The sequence below is a fragment of the Gallus gallus genome, chromosome 8, assembly GCF_016699485.2.
Source record: "Gallus gallus isolate bGalGal1 chromosome 8, bGalGal1.mat.broiler.GRCg7b, whole genome shotgun sequence".
Taxonomy (NCBI): Eukaryota; Metazoa; Chordata; class Aves; order Galliformes; family Phasianidae; genus Gallus; species Gallus gallus.
Window position 1 is genome coordinate 18,344,476 of NC_052539.1, and position 15,934 is coordinate 18,360,409.

At 37.7% G+C, this 15,934-nt stretch overlaps 1 protein-coding gene across 1 annotated transcript in view; it reads left to right on the plus strand.

Annotated features, from left to right (window-relative positions):
- Positions 1-15,934, plus strand: part of VTG1 (vitellogenin 1) — a 42,651-nt gene that overhangs the window by 18,052 nt on the left and 8,665 nt on the right. The window contains exons 14-27 of the mRNA NM_001004408.3: positions 1,295-1,419; positions 1,505-1,606; positions 1,696-1,815; positions 2,077-2,266; positions 2,355-2,448; positions 2,565-2,750; positions 7,775-7,919; positions 9,509-9,728; positions 10,574-10,743; positions 11,407-12,141; positions 12,225-12,281; positions 13,055-13,288; positions 14,282-14,488; positions 15,419-15,561. Of these exons, the coding sequence (NP_001004408.2) occupies positions 1,295-1,419; positions 1,505-1,606; positions 1,696-1,815; positions 2,077-2,266; positions 2,355-2,448; positions 2,565-2,750; positions 7,775-7,919; positions 9,509-9,728; positions 10,574-10,743; positions 11,407-12,141; positions 12,225-12,281; positions 13,055-13,288; positions 14,282-14,488; positions 15,419-15,561 (2,728 nt within the window). The remainder of the gene's footprint in view (positions 1-1,294; positions 1,420-1,504; positions 1,607-1,695; positions 1,816-2,076; positions 2,267-2,354; positions 2,449-2,564; positions 2,751-7,774; positions 7,920-9,508; positions 9,729-10,573; positions 10,744-11,406; positions 12,142-12,224; positions 12,282-13,054; positions 13,289-14,281; positions 14,489-15,418; positions 15,562-15,934) is intronic.

Here is a 15,934-nt window from a genome sequence, read left to right on the forward strand (position 1 = left end):
AAAATAGTAAGTTATTGACACACTCGTGAGGTTTTGTCTGAAATACAGAAAGTGGCAACAGAAAAATTACACAGGCCTGAGTATTCATAAGATCCCACATCTGTGAACCAAAAATAGACTTGTCTTTAAATTTGGCTAAGAAATTTATGAGAATGTAGTCATTCCTTTTCTGGAAAGAGGCCAAAGTCTCACTCTCTCATAACAAATCCAGGAGTTGGATTTGATGATTCCCATGGGTCCCTTCCAGCTCAGGATATTCTATGATTCTATGAACACTTGAAAACATATTTCCTACTATTCAATCATTTCTATACAGGTAATAAAATTAGTGGTCTGCTTTTTCCAGGGCTCTGAAGTTATCCTGAATTTTGAAAGTTGATTTTTGGTTGTGCTGGAATTCTAGGGCCAGTTTAATCAGTATATGGTGACTATGTCTAATATAAGGATAAAAGAAATTTAACATAGGGAATCCTAAAATACTTCACTGTTCTCCAACTGGTGTTGGAAGAAGGAAGAGCATTGGAAGAAAGGAAGTGCAACAGGTATACCTGCATACTGTGTTGCCCTTGCTCCTTTTGAAATCTAAGGAAACATAGAAAAGCCTTGGGATCACTTTAATTCAGCAAACGGGACTGTATTAAGCTGTGCCAAGTTCACGAAGAATATATAACTATCCTCTCTGCTGATTATCTGTACCTAAGAACATTACAGATGATAAATCTAAAGTAGAGAAAATAGATACAAATTACCTTTGTTCTGAGTTTAGTCAATAGTTAACAATTACTAAACAATTAGTGCATTTTATGTAAAGAGTTACAGAATGTGGAATGAGACACATTAAATTGCCTCTGAGTCATCTGAGAAAGAAATCTACACCACCTCACCATCTGTACTTAGAGGACATCTGTGCCATTTTTCCTGTAGTATTAACAAAGGATAGTAAATCTGTTTTCATTTCTGACACCACCCCTTTGTCGAGTTGCCTTAAACAATGTCTTGTAAAAACATTTCATAAGTTGGTATTATAGAATATGACTGAATGTAGATGATATAATAGTAACAATAAGAAAAATAGCATAGTAACTGCATATTGAGCAGGGACTTATAATTTTGCCAATTAATAGTTCAAAAAGGCAGAATATTCTGTTTATGGTTGTTTTATAATATTGGTTTTGTAGTTGATTTTTCATATAATCTTGTATCAGTTGTGTTATGCAATTAGTAAACTGATACAATCTGCAAATGTGGCTTTAAAAACTGACTGGGCTACGTTTTACTGCCTATTTCCATACAGAGTTCCTTATGAGTGGACTGGCAGCTAAATATTTTGTGCTGAATAATGCAGGAAGCTTAATTCCAACAATGGCAGTGTCCCAGCTGCGGACACGTTTCCTTGGAAGAGTTGCTGATCCCATAGAGGTAACTGGGTCTATCTGCAGATTGCCTCTCACACCTTCCTATAATCTTTACCCAACTGGCATTTCAATTTTACTTTGTCTCACAGGTGGGAATAGCAGCTGAAGGACTTCAGGAGATGTTTGTTAGAGGTTATTCTCCTGACAAGGACTGGGAGACTAACTATGACTTCAGGGAAATCCTAAAAAAGGTAAACTCTTGGGGAAGAGAAGAAAATCTCTCAAGTGTTGTTTCCCCAGATGCTATGAATAAACAGATTTTCTTCATCTTCTCATGCAGCTGTCGGACTGGAAGGCACTCCCCCGTGACAAACCTTTTGCATCAGGTTACTTGAAGATGTTTGGCCAGGAGTTGCTCTTTGGTAGACTCGATAAAGACACCCTCCAAAATGTATTGCAGGTATCATTTCAGAAACATCACCAAACAAGCATCAAAAATATTAAAATGCAATTTCTTCCACATGTTCCCTCCCTTCTCCTTAACATTTTATTTCAAGAGCTGTTTTTTGTCATTAGTATTAATCAAGGCAAAGAAATTCAAACTTTGGTCAGGATTAGCTATAATCATTGCTTGCAGACGTCCCCCTGAGGCACAGTTAATGACACAGATCATGATATTCAAGTTCTGCTTATTTAGACAAGTTGAACTCTGTAATTGCAGGTATGGTATGGACCTGATGAAAAAATCCCTTCAATAAGGAGATTAATCAGTAGCCTTCAAACTGGCATAGGAAGACAATGGACTAAGGCTTTACTATTGTCTGAGATTCGTTGTATTGTGCCTACCTGTGTTGGGTTCCCGATGGAGACCAGCTTCTATTACTCTTCTGTCACAAAAGTGGCAGGAAACGGTAAGGTATTTCAAGACCTGAGCAATACATACATGATTATCAGGATAAGGCAGAATTTTTAACACTTTGCTTACTTTCTTTCTAATAGTTCAAGCGCAAATTACACCTTCACCGAGGTCTGATTTCAGATTGACTGAGTTACTAAATTCCAACGTTAGGCTGCGATCCAAAATGAGTCTAAGGTAAATATTTTGGGTAAATTAAAAAAATAAAGTTTCAAAGTGATGGAAGCCACAAAAAAAATCAACAACTGTTTAAGTTATGTACGCAATTTTACTCTCTCATTCTAATTTTTCAGCATGGCTAAACATATGACCTTTGTAATTGGGATCAACACAAACATGATCCAGGCAGGGCTGGAAGCACACACCAAAGTAAATGCTCATGTACCTGTGAATGTTGTTGCCACTATTCAAATGAAGGAAAAAAGTATCAAAGCTGAAATTCCACCATGCAAAGAAGAGACTAACTTAATTATTGTAAGGTAAGCCGTAGCACTTATCTTTCTGTGTAGTCATATCGACTTTGAATTAAACAACATTTGCTTAAGGATCTTGCCTTTGACTGACAACTTGGGTAACTGGCAGTGATCAGTGTAGATTAATCTAAAAGAAAGACATGCACAAAAGCTTTGCTTGGAAATATGTTTTATTTCCTGTGGTCTTGACCAGAAAATCACCATTTTTCAGTTGTGAGACTCATAGACTATTTGAAAATCATATGGCATAAAATTTCTATTCCGACACATATACTTGGGTTGAAGACAGTGGGTAAGATATAAGCCACCTGGATTCTATCAGTTTTAACAGACAAGCCATGCATTTGGTGCCTGTAAGCATAGAGGACTTGGTGTAACTTGTGTTTTTACTTTGTTTCCTGTGGCTGCCATTTGGTTCTCTTGCCTGTTAGGTCTACTTGATTTATTATCAGTGTATTCAATTACAATACACTCTGGAAAACTATTGTAGCCAGATGCCAAACAAATGAAAACAGATGGAAATACAAGCACAAGGAGAGGGAGGAAACAGAAAGAATATGTCCAAGGAATCAAAGCAGTAGACCAAAGCCTTGAAAACCTTCATATACACATGAAAAAACACTGAGAAAGACAAGCTAAAAATTGGTAACACAGGAAAAAGCACCACTGACAACAAAAATCAGCTACTATACAAGCTGCAGAAATGTTAACAAGTTTCTGCTCTAGGAATACAGCCATAACAAAAGAGCTCTGTTGCTTGATTCAGCTGCAATTAGCATTCATGGCTGCAGGCCCAGAGAAGCTCTGCAGGTCTCATCAGTTTAGCCACCACAAAGGCTAATCATTATTCTCCCTTGCTCTTCAGTGGTCACAGACCAGACTATTAGGCATTTGACATCGCATCCTCCTCCCTAATATGATTCCTCAGATCCATCAATTGTGATTGTAATCAGGTTCTCCACACAGAGGAGTGTTTCAGCAGCTCACAGAGCATCAGTTTTCTGTGTGTAAGCTGCTGTGGCACACAAACCAAAATATTTTGTTCATTTTCTTATGAAGATCAGGACAGTCCACTCTCAAAGTCATCAGGGACAATAGGCACCTCTTCTTACTAGCTCTCACTGTTGTATTGTGCAAAGTGGATATTAATGAACTCAATAAGGATGCTGAACTGGAATGAGGATATTGAAGATTGTGATGGAGTTTAGGGCCTCAAGGTGAGCTACAAATATTGGCAGAAGGATCCTTCTGGCAAATCAAAAGAATAAATATTTTTCTCCTTTGACTGAAGATGGAATCAAATAAGAAACAAAGGCATTAAATGCATTGAATAAGGCAAGACAGTATAAGAAATAGAGGATCGCAGCCAAGGAGTCCATGAGTTCCTGCCCAAGCTCTCTTCTAGACCCTGCAGCATTATCATTTATAAAGTGAAGTAGTCAGCTGGAAATAGCTCTGTAATGTCTAGTATATGAGAAAGCTAGTGCTCACTGGCTAACTTCTAGCACCATCAATTTTTCTCCAAAAAGCACTCCTGTTCACTCTTACAAAACAAATGCTTGGTGGGAATCGCACAGAGCAATGAAACAGCAGTGAGTACAAGTGAAGACAAAGCAATAACTAGAGAATGTAACACTGAACCATGTCACTGAGAAGGTCAAAGAACAAGCAAAGTAAGATCTTAAAGCTATGAAGAGAAACAAGCAGGCATAATATGTTGAGAGAAAGGGTGCATGTATGTTCTAAATAGAATGAGTTCAATATCATAGTTTAATGTAGACATTCTCTTCCTTTTGCACAGCTCCACTAAAAAATAGGGAACCTATTGCATACAATATTTTAGAGATATTCTGACACCTTCCTGTGTTAGCTTTAAATGTTCTTTTGAAAGAAATGATTCTAGAAAACCATTGCTCTTTCAGTTGTTTGTAAGCTCTGTTCAAAATATTTTAGTATTAGGCATTTTGTCTTGATGGTCACTGAGTTACCATCTATACTACCACGTCATTACAGCTGGTCAGGATGTAATATTATTTTCCTTTTCATCTCTCACACCCAGACACAAGTAGTAAACAGTTTTCAATAGCATTTAGTTCAGTTATATCCTACACTCTGTACAGGTTATAACCTGTCACAGCTGTGGGATTTATATAAATTTCCAGAAGTGGAAGAGAAACTCAAGTGAGCAATCACAGACTTAAATAAAAAAAAAAAAATCCCAAAAACTATGGTGACAGAGAGATTGCACACGAAGAACCCAACGTTCTTTATAGTAAAAATCAGAACACGGTAATTAATCATACCATGGAGAGAATATATAACATGTGTTTCAATTCAATCCTATCAAAGTTAAATTTAATTAAAATAATAGTTATTTTTAAGGCTCTTTTAACATAATTAGTTGGTATACTACAGATGGTTGCTAAAACGTACTTTTAAACAAAATTTAGAGGAAAAAGTAAAAATCAAATAAATTTCAGGAAATTAAAGCCCTGTGATTAAAGTATAAATATGGAGAACTGCCAAAGGATGCACTTTGCAAATATATCACATATTCATAATGATAGGCTACTGAAGTATCTACATAAGCTTGAATAGAGCTCCTACCATGAGGCTTTTTCACTTGTTTTAACTGTAGGATAAGCAGAAATTACTTCACATGGGCATCTTACTTATAAGATGAATTACAAAATTAAAATGCTGTATACAACATGTAATGGAAAATGCAGAAGAGCAAGTGCATGTATCTAGCACTTGAGCTTTATGAGCTCTCCACACTGCTTGTCTGAGGAAAGAGGAGGGCAATGAGTCGTGCTCCAAACCTCTGCTTTCGTGACACCTTTGCACCAAGGTCAGAAGGATATGTGCTGGAAAGTCAGAATATTTCATTTCACCACAGCAGAAAGAGAGCTAAAGATCTGGTTGTAGAATTGCCTCTTGCTTCTCATTTCTTTAGATGTGATGTCATGCTGTGCTTTAAAAACCGGAAAAATAGTTTTTCAATGATCTTTTTGGTTATCATTTTTGTTTTAAACAGACATTGAGCTCTTCTGTCTCCATATTAGGGATATGTGTAAGGCCACATGACCCGAAATATCAGTGGGTCCAACACAGCTGAATTGCATGTCCCTTACCCCTGCAGTGAATTTGGCTTATACTATAGCACAGCTTCTTCTCTCATCCAAAAAATACACTAATACATATTGGAAAATCTCCCTTTTATTTTCTTCTCCCTTGTGTGGGATCAGAGAGAACACATTCTTTCATACCATAGCTTTAGGCCTTCTTTGTGACTGTTTTTCTTGTTAAAGGACCAGAGCTGGCTCTTGCAGCCTATTTTTACAGTACCGTGTGATTCTGCAGACATTGACATGTGTCACCTGTGATGCAGCTACATTTGTCGGCTCTCTGTGCTCAACAGGGAGGAATCGATCTTCTACTTTCATTAGGTGGCAGGAGTAGACTATTGGCATAAAAAATACTAAAAAAAAAAATGGAAAAGAAACCCCAGGGCTTTCTGCTTGGAGACCCAGACTGCTGTTCAGTGGTCATTTGAATTATTGAATGGGATTAAAATAAAAGCCATTTCCTTTTTTTTGTCCCTTTACTCAGATGAGCCATCTGAAATGCAAGTTGATTTGTATTTTCTTTTATCCCCTCAGCTTGTTAGGGAGAATATTTTATTTCAGATTCCATTCTTCAAGGTTCTCCTCTCACCCAGCGTGGAGCGTTGCTGTCATGTCCTTATCTAAAAAAAAGAGAGAGATGGAAAAGAAAACAAAGCCCACAGGTGACACACGTTTTATTGAGGTGTTCCACATGAAGTGCAATTGTGTGCTTTACAGTGCACACAGCACGGTAGGAGCCTTCAAGAGGAAGAGAGTGCTATCAAATGAATACAAATTCATCTTTCATATAGGTTAGATTGGAATTGCTCAGGCTAGTACAGTGTGGACCATATTAAAATAGAGACCATTTTGCAGACCATCTTTCCATTTACTGTCACAAAGGCCACCTCCATTGGCGGACCACAAAAGCCCCAGGGCAAGCAGATCAACTTCATACATGAGAAACAGCATGTGCAGAATTCTGAGATGGATGTTAGCTCTGATAAATGACTAATAAGGTAGAGTTAGCACAATGTTAATAGCTCAGAGAAATAGGTTTTAAACTGTCAAAAGTATTCAATAGTCAAGACATTTCTCTGACCCAAACCAAAACTCATGGTTCTTTCAGCACTGTAACAACATCTATGAAGATTATATTGTATGAACAAATGGGTCAGGATATTTGGCCACAAGATTCCCATACCACTTATATCACTTGTCCTCTTAACACCTTATATCTCTTGTCCTTGATTTTGACTAAGACTCCTAAGACCCTCAGCACTGTAAACAGTGAAATACATTTATGTAAGTAGGTAGTAGGTTCTTCACCTTCCAACATATCTTCCTGTGATTTCTTTCTAAGGCATGTGGATACAAGTGCAGTTAGACAAAACTAGGAACATTTATTTGATTGTTTGAGGCTAAAAATATTGCACAGGAAACAGCATTTAGTAGCCACCAAATCCCTGCATTTTTTTTTTCTTTTTTTTTTTTTTCTTGGGGTATAGCAGTTAAAGGAAGTGAAAACTAAGTTTAGCAGTGAATGTTCAAAAGTTAAAAAAAAAAAAAAAGAAAAAATAGGAGATTCAAAAATTTAATAATTTAACCCACTGCCAGATTTCTAAGCAGGCTGATCTTCAAAGAATTAGGCTTTTGCAGATCCAATAGCGTACAGTTCTTTTAACTGATACCTGTGACTGTGAAAGCCTAAATGCAAGCTCTCTGGACTGAGATCAGCCCATGTCTTTATTCATTCTAAGCAGTCCTTGGAAATAGAACTAGCAGGAAAGATGCTGTAAATATCTACAAAGCAATTTGCAAGGTATGATACTTGTTGCTGAGTACGTGCTACATGGCATTACTCAGGTCTTTTCCTCAGCAGTGCTTTATCAATACAGGTTCCCTCTAATGTTTATTCTGCAGCTCTAAGACATTTGCTGTTACACGAAATATTGAAGATTTGGCTGCTAGTAAGATGACTCCAGTTCTTCTACCTGAAGCAGTGCCTGACATAATGAAGATGTCCTTCGACTCAGATTCTGCATCAGGCGAGACTGATAACATCAGGGTAACTGATGTACTGTCTGACTATTCTTTTTTTTTGCTTTTAATCAGGAGAAAACCATTTATTTGCCACATGGGAAAATGTACGATTCATCTCTGACTAGTGTTACTTTGCACAGAATAAGTCACACTCAATCTAATAACACAAATAGCCCTGTAGTAACATTATTTTAAAGTCTGGTTTGTAATCACATCAGACTTACAACGCTTTTTCAAAAGCAAGAGCACTTGCTTTAGTAATTAATTTTACACTGCCATCTACAGGATAGGCCCACAGTCTTTAAAACACTTTGCAGCCATAATGCAATCATTACATTCCTGGGACAGGCAATACTCCAGAAGATGTTCCAGTATTCGGCTTGTAGAGCTAAATTTACTGCCTATAGTCACCTTGATTCAAGGATGGATGGCAGTTTGTGTGTCAAGTCAAATGGCTTCCTAAACTAAAGTTTTCCATAAAAGCAACTACAGGCTTTCTATGATGGGCAGCATTGTGAAGGCCTCACCATGACATTTCATTCAATGGAAAACTGACAGAGGTGAGGAATATACTGTGCTGCTCTGGCTTCATTGTCATCTTGCAACTCTGAAGTTTTTCAGATAAAATAAGAGACGAAGGCGAGTACAGCACTTTCCTATGGAAAAGTCAATGGGTAAACATACTGTCAGCTGGAACAATTCCCAGCTTTGGAACAAACAAAGATCTTTGTGCCTAAGTGCTTATTCTGAAAATTTATCACTCTGTAGTTATTCTTGAATGAGCAACAACTGAAAAATGGCACAAACTCGACCATTTCCCATTATCATTAGCATTCCCTTTGGAAAGAAAGGATTAGCAAAAGAAATCTTACAAGTCACAAGTTTGGAATTTTGTGAGACATGATAAACTGAGTAAAAAATTAACTGCAAAATATGTGTTACATATGAAAAGAAAACTTATGGTCATGTTTCTTTTGCTATTTGCTTTATTTCTCCAGGAAGTCATAGCTCTAATTTCATGGATTTGACTCTAATTTTAATTAATTTTAATTCACTCTTCCAAAAGCATCACTTAGCACTTGTACACGGCACACTTCTGAGTGAAAATTTCAAACATCTGATATGCTTTGGACATCTAGGAAATTTCCGTGATCTAATAGATATATTCTTGCATCAAAGTCACACCACAAGTGAGACAGAATTTGCATGGACATAGATGAAGGTTCTGTAGTTTTACCAAATTATAAAGCAAAGAAAAGAACTTCAGTCAGTCTAGAGCATAGTCACATTGATCATGAATCTGTTAACATAGTCTAATACTCTAGGAAAGCAAAATGAAATAATTATAAATATTTTGTGATATAGTTTTCCAGTCTTATGGCCTCAAGTACTTTTTTTTTTTTTTTTTTTTGCTCTAGATAGCCTAATTGAGCCATTTAGCTAATAATTTTGTCCAATTGAAAACCAAGATGTTCTACCTTACAGCCTTGCTACCTCAAACTGGTTAGTACCTTCTGTAGAATAAATGTATCTATGACTGAAACAGAATTGATAACATGTAAGCATTTCTCTTATTGTTGTCTAGTTTTACTTGATGAGTGTATTATCTAACAGGACAGACAGTCTGTAGAAGATGTTTCGTCTGGAAATTCCTTCTCCTTTGGACATCCTTCTTCCGGGAAGGAGCCATTTATTCAGTCCATGTGCTCCAACGCAAGTACATTTGGGGTTCAAGTGTGCATTGAGAAGAAAAGTGTACATGCAGCATTCATCAGAAATGTGCCTCTTTATAACGCTATTGGAGAACATGCCCTTAGAATGAGCTTCAAGCCAGGTAAATACAACTGTGCACAAAAAAGAAAGCGGTGGGTGGGTAGGTGAATTGTTGTTGGTGTGTGTACATATACATTTTTACACATACATATATGTCTTTTGTACCTTAAGAGCCGCTAAAACTACCATTAGAACTTTCAGCCTTGCCAGTATTGTCAGCAAACTCCATTGCAGCATGAATCCACCCCTCCCCTCTCTGCCTGAGCAGCGATTCCCAGCTCTCCCAGAGAGTGGCCATATAGTGCAGCACCTCTCAGCATGGCCAGCATCACACAGAGCTGATCTGTACCTGCAGAGCGTGTCTGATGCATCCTGAATCGTTGGATTTGGGATGCAAGCACAGAGCAATTGGACATGGGCAACAGATCTAATGCAGTGTCCTGTAGCTACAGTTTAAAAACCCAGATTCTTAAAGGGAATTACGGATTAACCCTGCCTGGATCTAGTCCTAAATGTCTTAATCCATGATCATAAGAATTGAAAGCACAGCACGCCATTGAATTTAGGTGTGGCCTAACTATTGGGCCATTCTTTATAATTCAAGAGGAAAGCCTTAGTTTCTGATGCCTAACTCACTCTCCTGTAGTGTTATCTAGCTAAGCAATCCAATTCACTGGATTTGAAACTTAAACAGATTATTTCGTTTACTGACATGAAAGCATTCTAGTATCATACTAACACTGTACAATTTTATTATTGCTAGTATGTATTTTACCTGTTCCTGGAATATTTTTAAAAAGTTATTCAAAATGCAAATGTTTCAACAAATAATAGACAAAAAAAAAGACTTATTCTATTATTTAATTACTGCTATTAACAATAATACTAATTGTTGTGAAATTTCAGTCTACTCAGATGTACCTATTGAAAAAATACAAGTCACAATTCAAGCAGGAGATCAAGCTCCTACAAAAATGGTACGTTTAGTAACATTTGAAGATCCAGAGAGACAAGAATCTTCCAGAAAAGAAGTGATGAAAAGAGTGAAGAAAATCCTTGATGACACTGATAACCAGGTACTGCTGTAAAAACCCACTTCTAGGTTTGTGGGAAGCTGCACACAAAGCTTAGTTATTTATATTTCTTTTACCAAGCAGCCTCCCTTTTTTAGATAGTAAACAAGAGTTGGAAACGAGAAGCTTTGAGGTACACAAGGCTTTTGGTGGGTCTTTTGATTGAATTAATCTCTTTTGCAGTAAATGTGTTGAAGGACTTTAGGGAGAGTGTGTTGGTTTGGTAGGTTACTCTGAAGATCAGTCATGTAAGATCCAAAATAGATGTTGTGGGCCCAGATGGTAGCTAGCACCTTCCAGTTACTATAACTGTGGCAGAAAGGTATGACACCTTCCTACCTACCCAGCTTGCTCTGAGGTACTCATAGTTACAGCCCTATCACTACTAACACTAGTCACATATAATTGTATGATCAGCTGTATCCACAAAGTGATTTGGAGTATTGTTTTACTTATTTGTGTTCTTGGTACATTATTAAGTGTTGGCCCTATTGCAGTGTATTGCAAGGATGCTATCTCAGGCTTATATCTTGTCTTTTAAGGCAGCAGAGAGATTAATAGCTCTCTGTATCTATTTTACCTACAGCCTTCTGTAGGGACATAGAAAAATAGTTTTCTATTTCCAATGGTTTCTAATGGTTTTCCTAATGGTTTCCAATTGACTAGGCAACAAGAAATTCCAGAAGCTCCTCGTCCAGTGCCAGCAGCATCAGTGAGAGCTCTGAGAGTACAACGAGCACCCCCTCCAGCAGTGACTCTGACAACAGAGCATCACAAGGAGACCCCCAGATTAATCTGAAATCAAGGCAATCCAAAGCCAATGAGAAGAAATTCTACCCATTTGGGGACAGCAGCAGCAGTGGTAGCAGCAGCAGTAGCAGTAGTAGCAGCAGTAGTAGCAGTGATAGTAGTAGCAGTAGTAGAAGCAGCAGTAGCAGCGATAGTAGCAGCAGTAGCAGCAGCAGCAGTAGTAGCAGCAGCAGCAAGAGCAAAAGCAGTAGCAGAAGTAGCAAAAGCAATAGAAGCAGCAGCAGTAGCAATAGCAAGGACAGCAGCAGTAGTAGTAGCAAAAGCAACAGCAAGGGCAGCAGCAGCAGTAGTAGCAAAGCATCTGGTACAAGGCAGAAGGCTAAGAAGCAGTCCAAGACCACATCATTTCCACATGCCAGCGCGGCTGAAGGAGAGAGAAGTGTCCATGAGCAGAAACAGGAAACACAGAGTAGCAGCAGTAGCAGCAGTAGAGCCAGCAGCAACAGCAGGAGCACCAGCAGTAGCACCAGCAGCAGCAGTGAAAGCTCTGGTGTTTCCCATCGCCAGTGGAAACAGGACAGAGAAGCTGAGACTAAACGTGTCAAGTCCCAGTTTAACAGTCACAGTAGTTACGACATTCCTAATGAATGGGTAACATTTTTTAATGCTTCGACTTCTACTAGGAGGTGATCTTCACTGAGCTGTAGGTAATAGCTTCTTTTGGAATTTTGCAGGAAACATACCTGCCAAAAGTATACCGGCTCCGCTTCAGGTCTGCTCACACCCACTGGGTAGGTGCCTAATTCAATTGCACATTGCTATGGTGGCTGGAGCTGATGTGATCAAGCATATTGCTGGAAGGCTTTGCTTCATTTCACTTGACCATTCCATACTGTCTAATAATATCACTCACTACTGACGAAATAAGAATAATTATTACTAAAATGCTAACTATTGTACTGCATTCCTCTGTTGCAGCTCTAGCAGCTTTTTGGTGAGGATACGTTTCAGCTAGATGCTGTACAATAGTCAGCTAACAAAGTCCATGAGAGAATTATACAATAGCAGGGCCTTCCAAAAGTACTAACTGCAGTCAAAATCATTGTGTATTAGAAGCCGGGTTCAGTATGCATTATTGCACAGAAGTATGTTAAGTACATCTAAGGATGATAATGAAGTGAATTTTGTAGGTGTTACCTGCAAAGTTATTATGCGTGTTGCTTATGAAAGAGAAAGATGATTTGTAGTGTTTTCAATTAAATTTTAATCTCTTAAAAATATATATATATTTTCTAAATAATCGCTTATTAAATTCAGGTTTAGTTTTGCCTGACATTAGAACTGACAATACAATGTCACCATTTACAATCACTATCTGCATGGCATTCCTATTTGCAGCGGGGTACAGGTGGATATAAGGCACATCTCTACCCAATTTCATGTCTGTTTCGTCACATGCTATGTCTAAGTTGCCTGCACAAGGAGGCTTATAGCTCTAATTTTGCTGTCTACACTAAAATTAGAGGGCATGCCATAGCTTTTTTAACCTATTTGTCTTTCATAGCATTCAGGACACAGGACATCAAGCAGCTCATCATCATCTTCCTCTGAGTCTGGAAGCAGCCACAGCAACAGCAGCAGCAGTGACAGCAGCAGCAGGAGAAGCCATATGAGTGACTCCAGCAGCAGTAGCAGCAGTCACCGTCATGGGGAAAAAGCTGCCCACAGCTCAAGGAGAAGCCCCACAAGCAGAGCAGCCAGCGCTCACCACAGACCTGGATCCAGCCTGACACGTGAGGTAGTATCTCAGAAGCTGCAGGCAGACTCTAACCAGTAGAGCCAGGCAGCACCAGAAAGTAGTCAAGAAACTTAGATTGCACTCAGGTTCATTTTCTCCCTGTAAAAACATTTTTTCCAAATTCCTTTCACCTTGGAGTTTTGTTTGTTGATTTCTGTATTACGTTGTCCTCAATTTCTAAAGGCATTAGCTGTACATAAAGGCCTGGATCAGGAAATGATTGAAGAAAATAAAGGGAAAGGGGATATAAATTAAAGGGGGAAAGAAGTTCTTTTTTCTTATGAAACTCCAGAGTTGAAAAAAACTTAGAATCTAGGTAAAAATGAAAGTTAGAAGGATATAAGGTTTAGTTAAAGAATGAAAAATAAACAAACAAACAAAAAAAGCCACCAACTTAATTCCTCCTAGTGGTCATGAGTGCATGCTGAGTATAAATAAAATCATAATGCCAGTGGTCATTACTGATTAGGAAATGTAAAATCCCACTAGGCAGTGGTCATCCTTATCTTTAATACACACTTGGTATTCTGGAACTGTACTGAGTACCAGGTAGTTCTGCAAATGCAGAAAATGTCTATGGGAACTCTGCCACTACAGAGAATTTCAGAATAATTTGTTTGAAGAAGTGGTTGGATAGTAGAATACGCTGTCAATGTGTATAACTCTATGAAGATATCCAGTATGTATGTAGACAGCTATTCTGAATATCGCAGTAATGCACAAAATCTTAAGTGTAAAATGATAGTATAGAAGAGTCTTGGATCCTGTATGAAAACAATCACATCCTTTGAAAATTTCTCTTGTTAATGAAATAACTAAGACTGAAACCAAAATCATTCTTAATTATTGGAAATAAAGATAAGATGTATCATAAACTAAACTGCTGAAGGGTGAAGGATGCTACTTGCTATCAGCATACGTAAACTGGACTGTAGGCTCTCCAGTGAATACGCTGAAATACTTAAGCACAGATGGTTGGGGGTTGTTTTTCAGCGCAACTTCCTGGGAGACGTAATTCCACCTGGCATTACGATTGTGGCACAGGCAGTAAGAAGTGACAACAGAAATCAAGGTTATCAAGCTACAGCATATGTTCGTTCCGATGCTGCCAAAGTTGATGTGCAACTAGTTGTGGTTCAGCTGGCTGAAACCAATTGGAAAGCATGTGCTGATGCTGTAATACTGCCTCTGAAAGCACAGGTAAGTACACAGGCAGCTCTGCCAAGCGAGACATCTAAAAGGCCCACAGCTTTTTAAATAAGCACAATGCACCTGCTGATTAGAAAGTCCAAACAGGGAATACATAAGTATTTTGAAATGTGCTCCAATTTTCGTAAAAAATCAGAAAATGTTCATAATTTCACTCTCCTTTTGAACTAAAACAAAAACAAACACAAAACAAAAACCAGCCACCTCAAAATCTGATTCCCCCCAAAATTTTGATTTTCAAGATGCATCAAAATGTTATTTATAGAAGTATTTTAAAAGTTTTAGAATATTTCTGTCAACCTATTATTTATCATTCAATACAAGTTTGCTTTTCTGGGAATCAAGCTGTTTTTCTCTCTATAACTTGTTTTGTAAGATCAATTACTCAAAGGCATTTGAAACATTCTATTTCTTGGAATTTATATGAGCTTACAGAAAAATTAAGGTTAGATAATGGGTTGACACCTGAGAAAACACAGATGAAATTATAGGTCTTATCTTTTTTCACTCCTTCCTATGCTGTGCTTCCAGAATATTTGTTTCCTATAAAGGAAACAATTTTTTTGATAACAATTTACAAAAATTCTACTTTTTTGCAGCAGCAGTTAACTAATTCATCCTGTTTTTTCAGCATTCAAAATGTACAGGTTCAATACAGGAAGTACTATAGAAGAGTAATAGACATTTTAGTCCAATCTTCTTCTAGAACAAAACATATACTGATTATTAGCTTACCAAGTTTAAGGAAATCTCAGGAAATTATGGCAAACATTAGCCTATCTAGAGTGAAAGAAAGACACGGAAACATAAAGGATCAATGTGAAGTTTCAGGAAAGAAAAAAAAAATATATTTTGAAATTACTAATGATGTTTCTGTGATTCTTTTCTGAAATTTGGGTGTCTGTTTTCTTGTCCATAAAGGCTAGAATGAGATGGGGCAAGGAGTGCCGAGACTACAGGATAGCAGCCTTGGCTACCACGGGCCAAATGGCAAGGAAGCTAGCCGTGCAGCTGAAGGTGCAATGGGGAATTATTCCTTCCTGGATAAAAAAGACAAGCACAGCGTATGTAATTTGCTCTTTCCTAAGCTGTTGTGTTGCCTTTTTTACATTAGTTGCCATTATAAATGCACTGAAAAAAATGGATGATTTTTTGGACACAGATATTTTTGGAGAAAACACAAGTTCAGGGGCACAGCAGCATTCTTTGAACATCTTCTAGTTCCCCCACATGTTTCATATTAAAAGGCATCCTCCAAATATTTAAAATTTGACATGCTTAATTTCATTTCCCTTATTAAAAGATTAGATGTTCCAGTTCAAAATGCCTCTTTGTTTTGAAATGTCCTTCTATTCAGTATTAAAAAAAAATAAAAAATACAAAACTGTTAAAATGATAAAAATAAAAACAATGTGTTTCCTTAGGATAAAATCAACC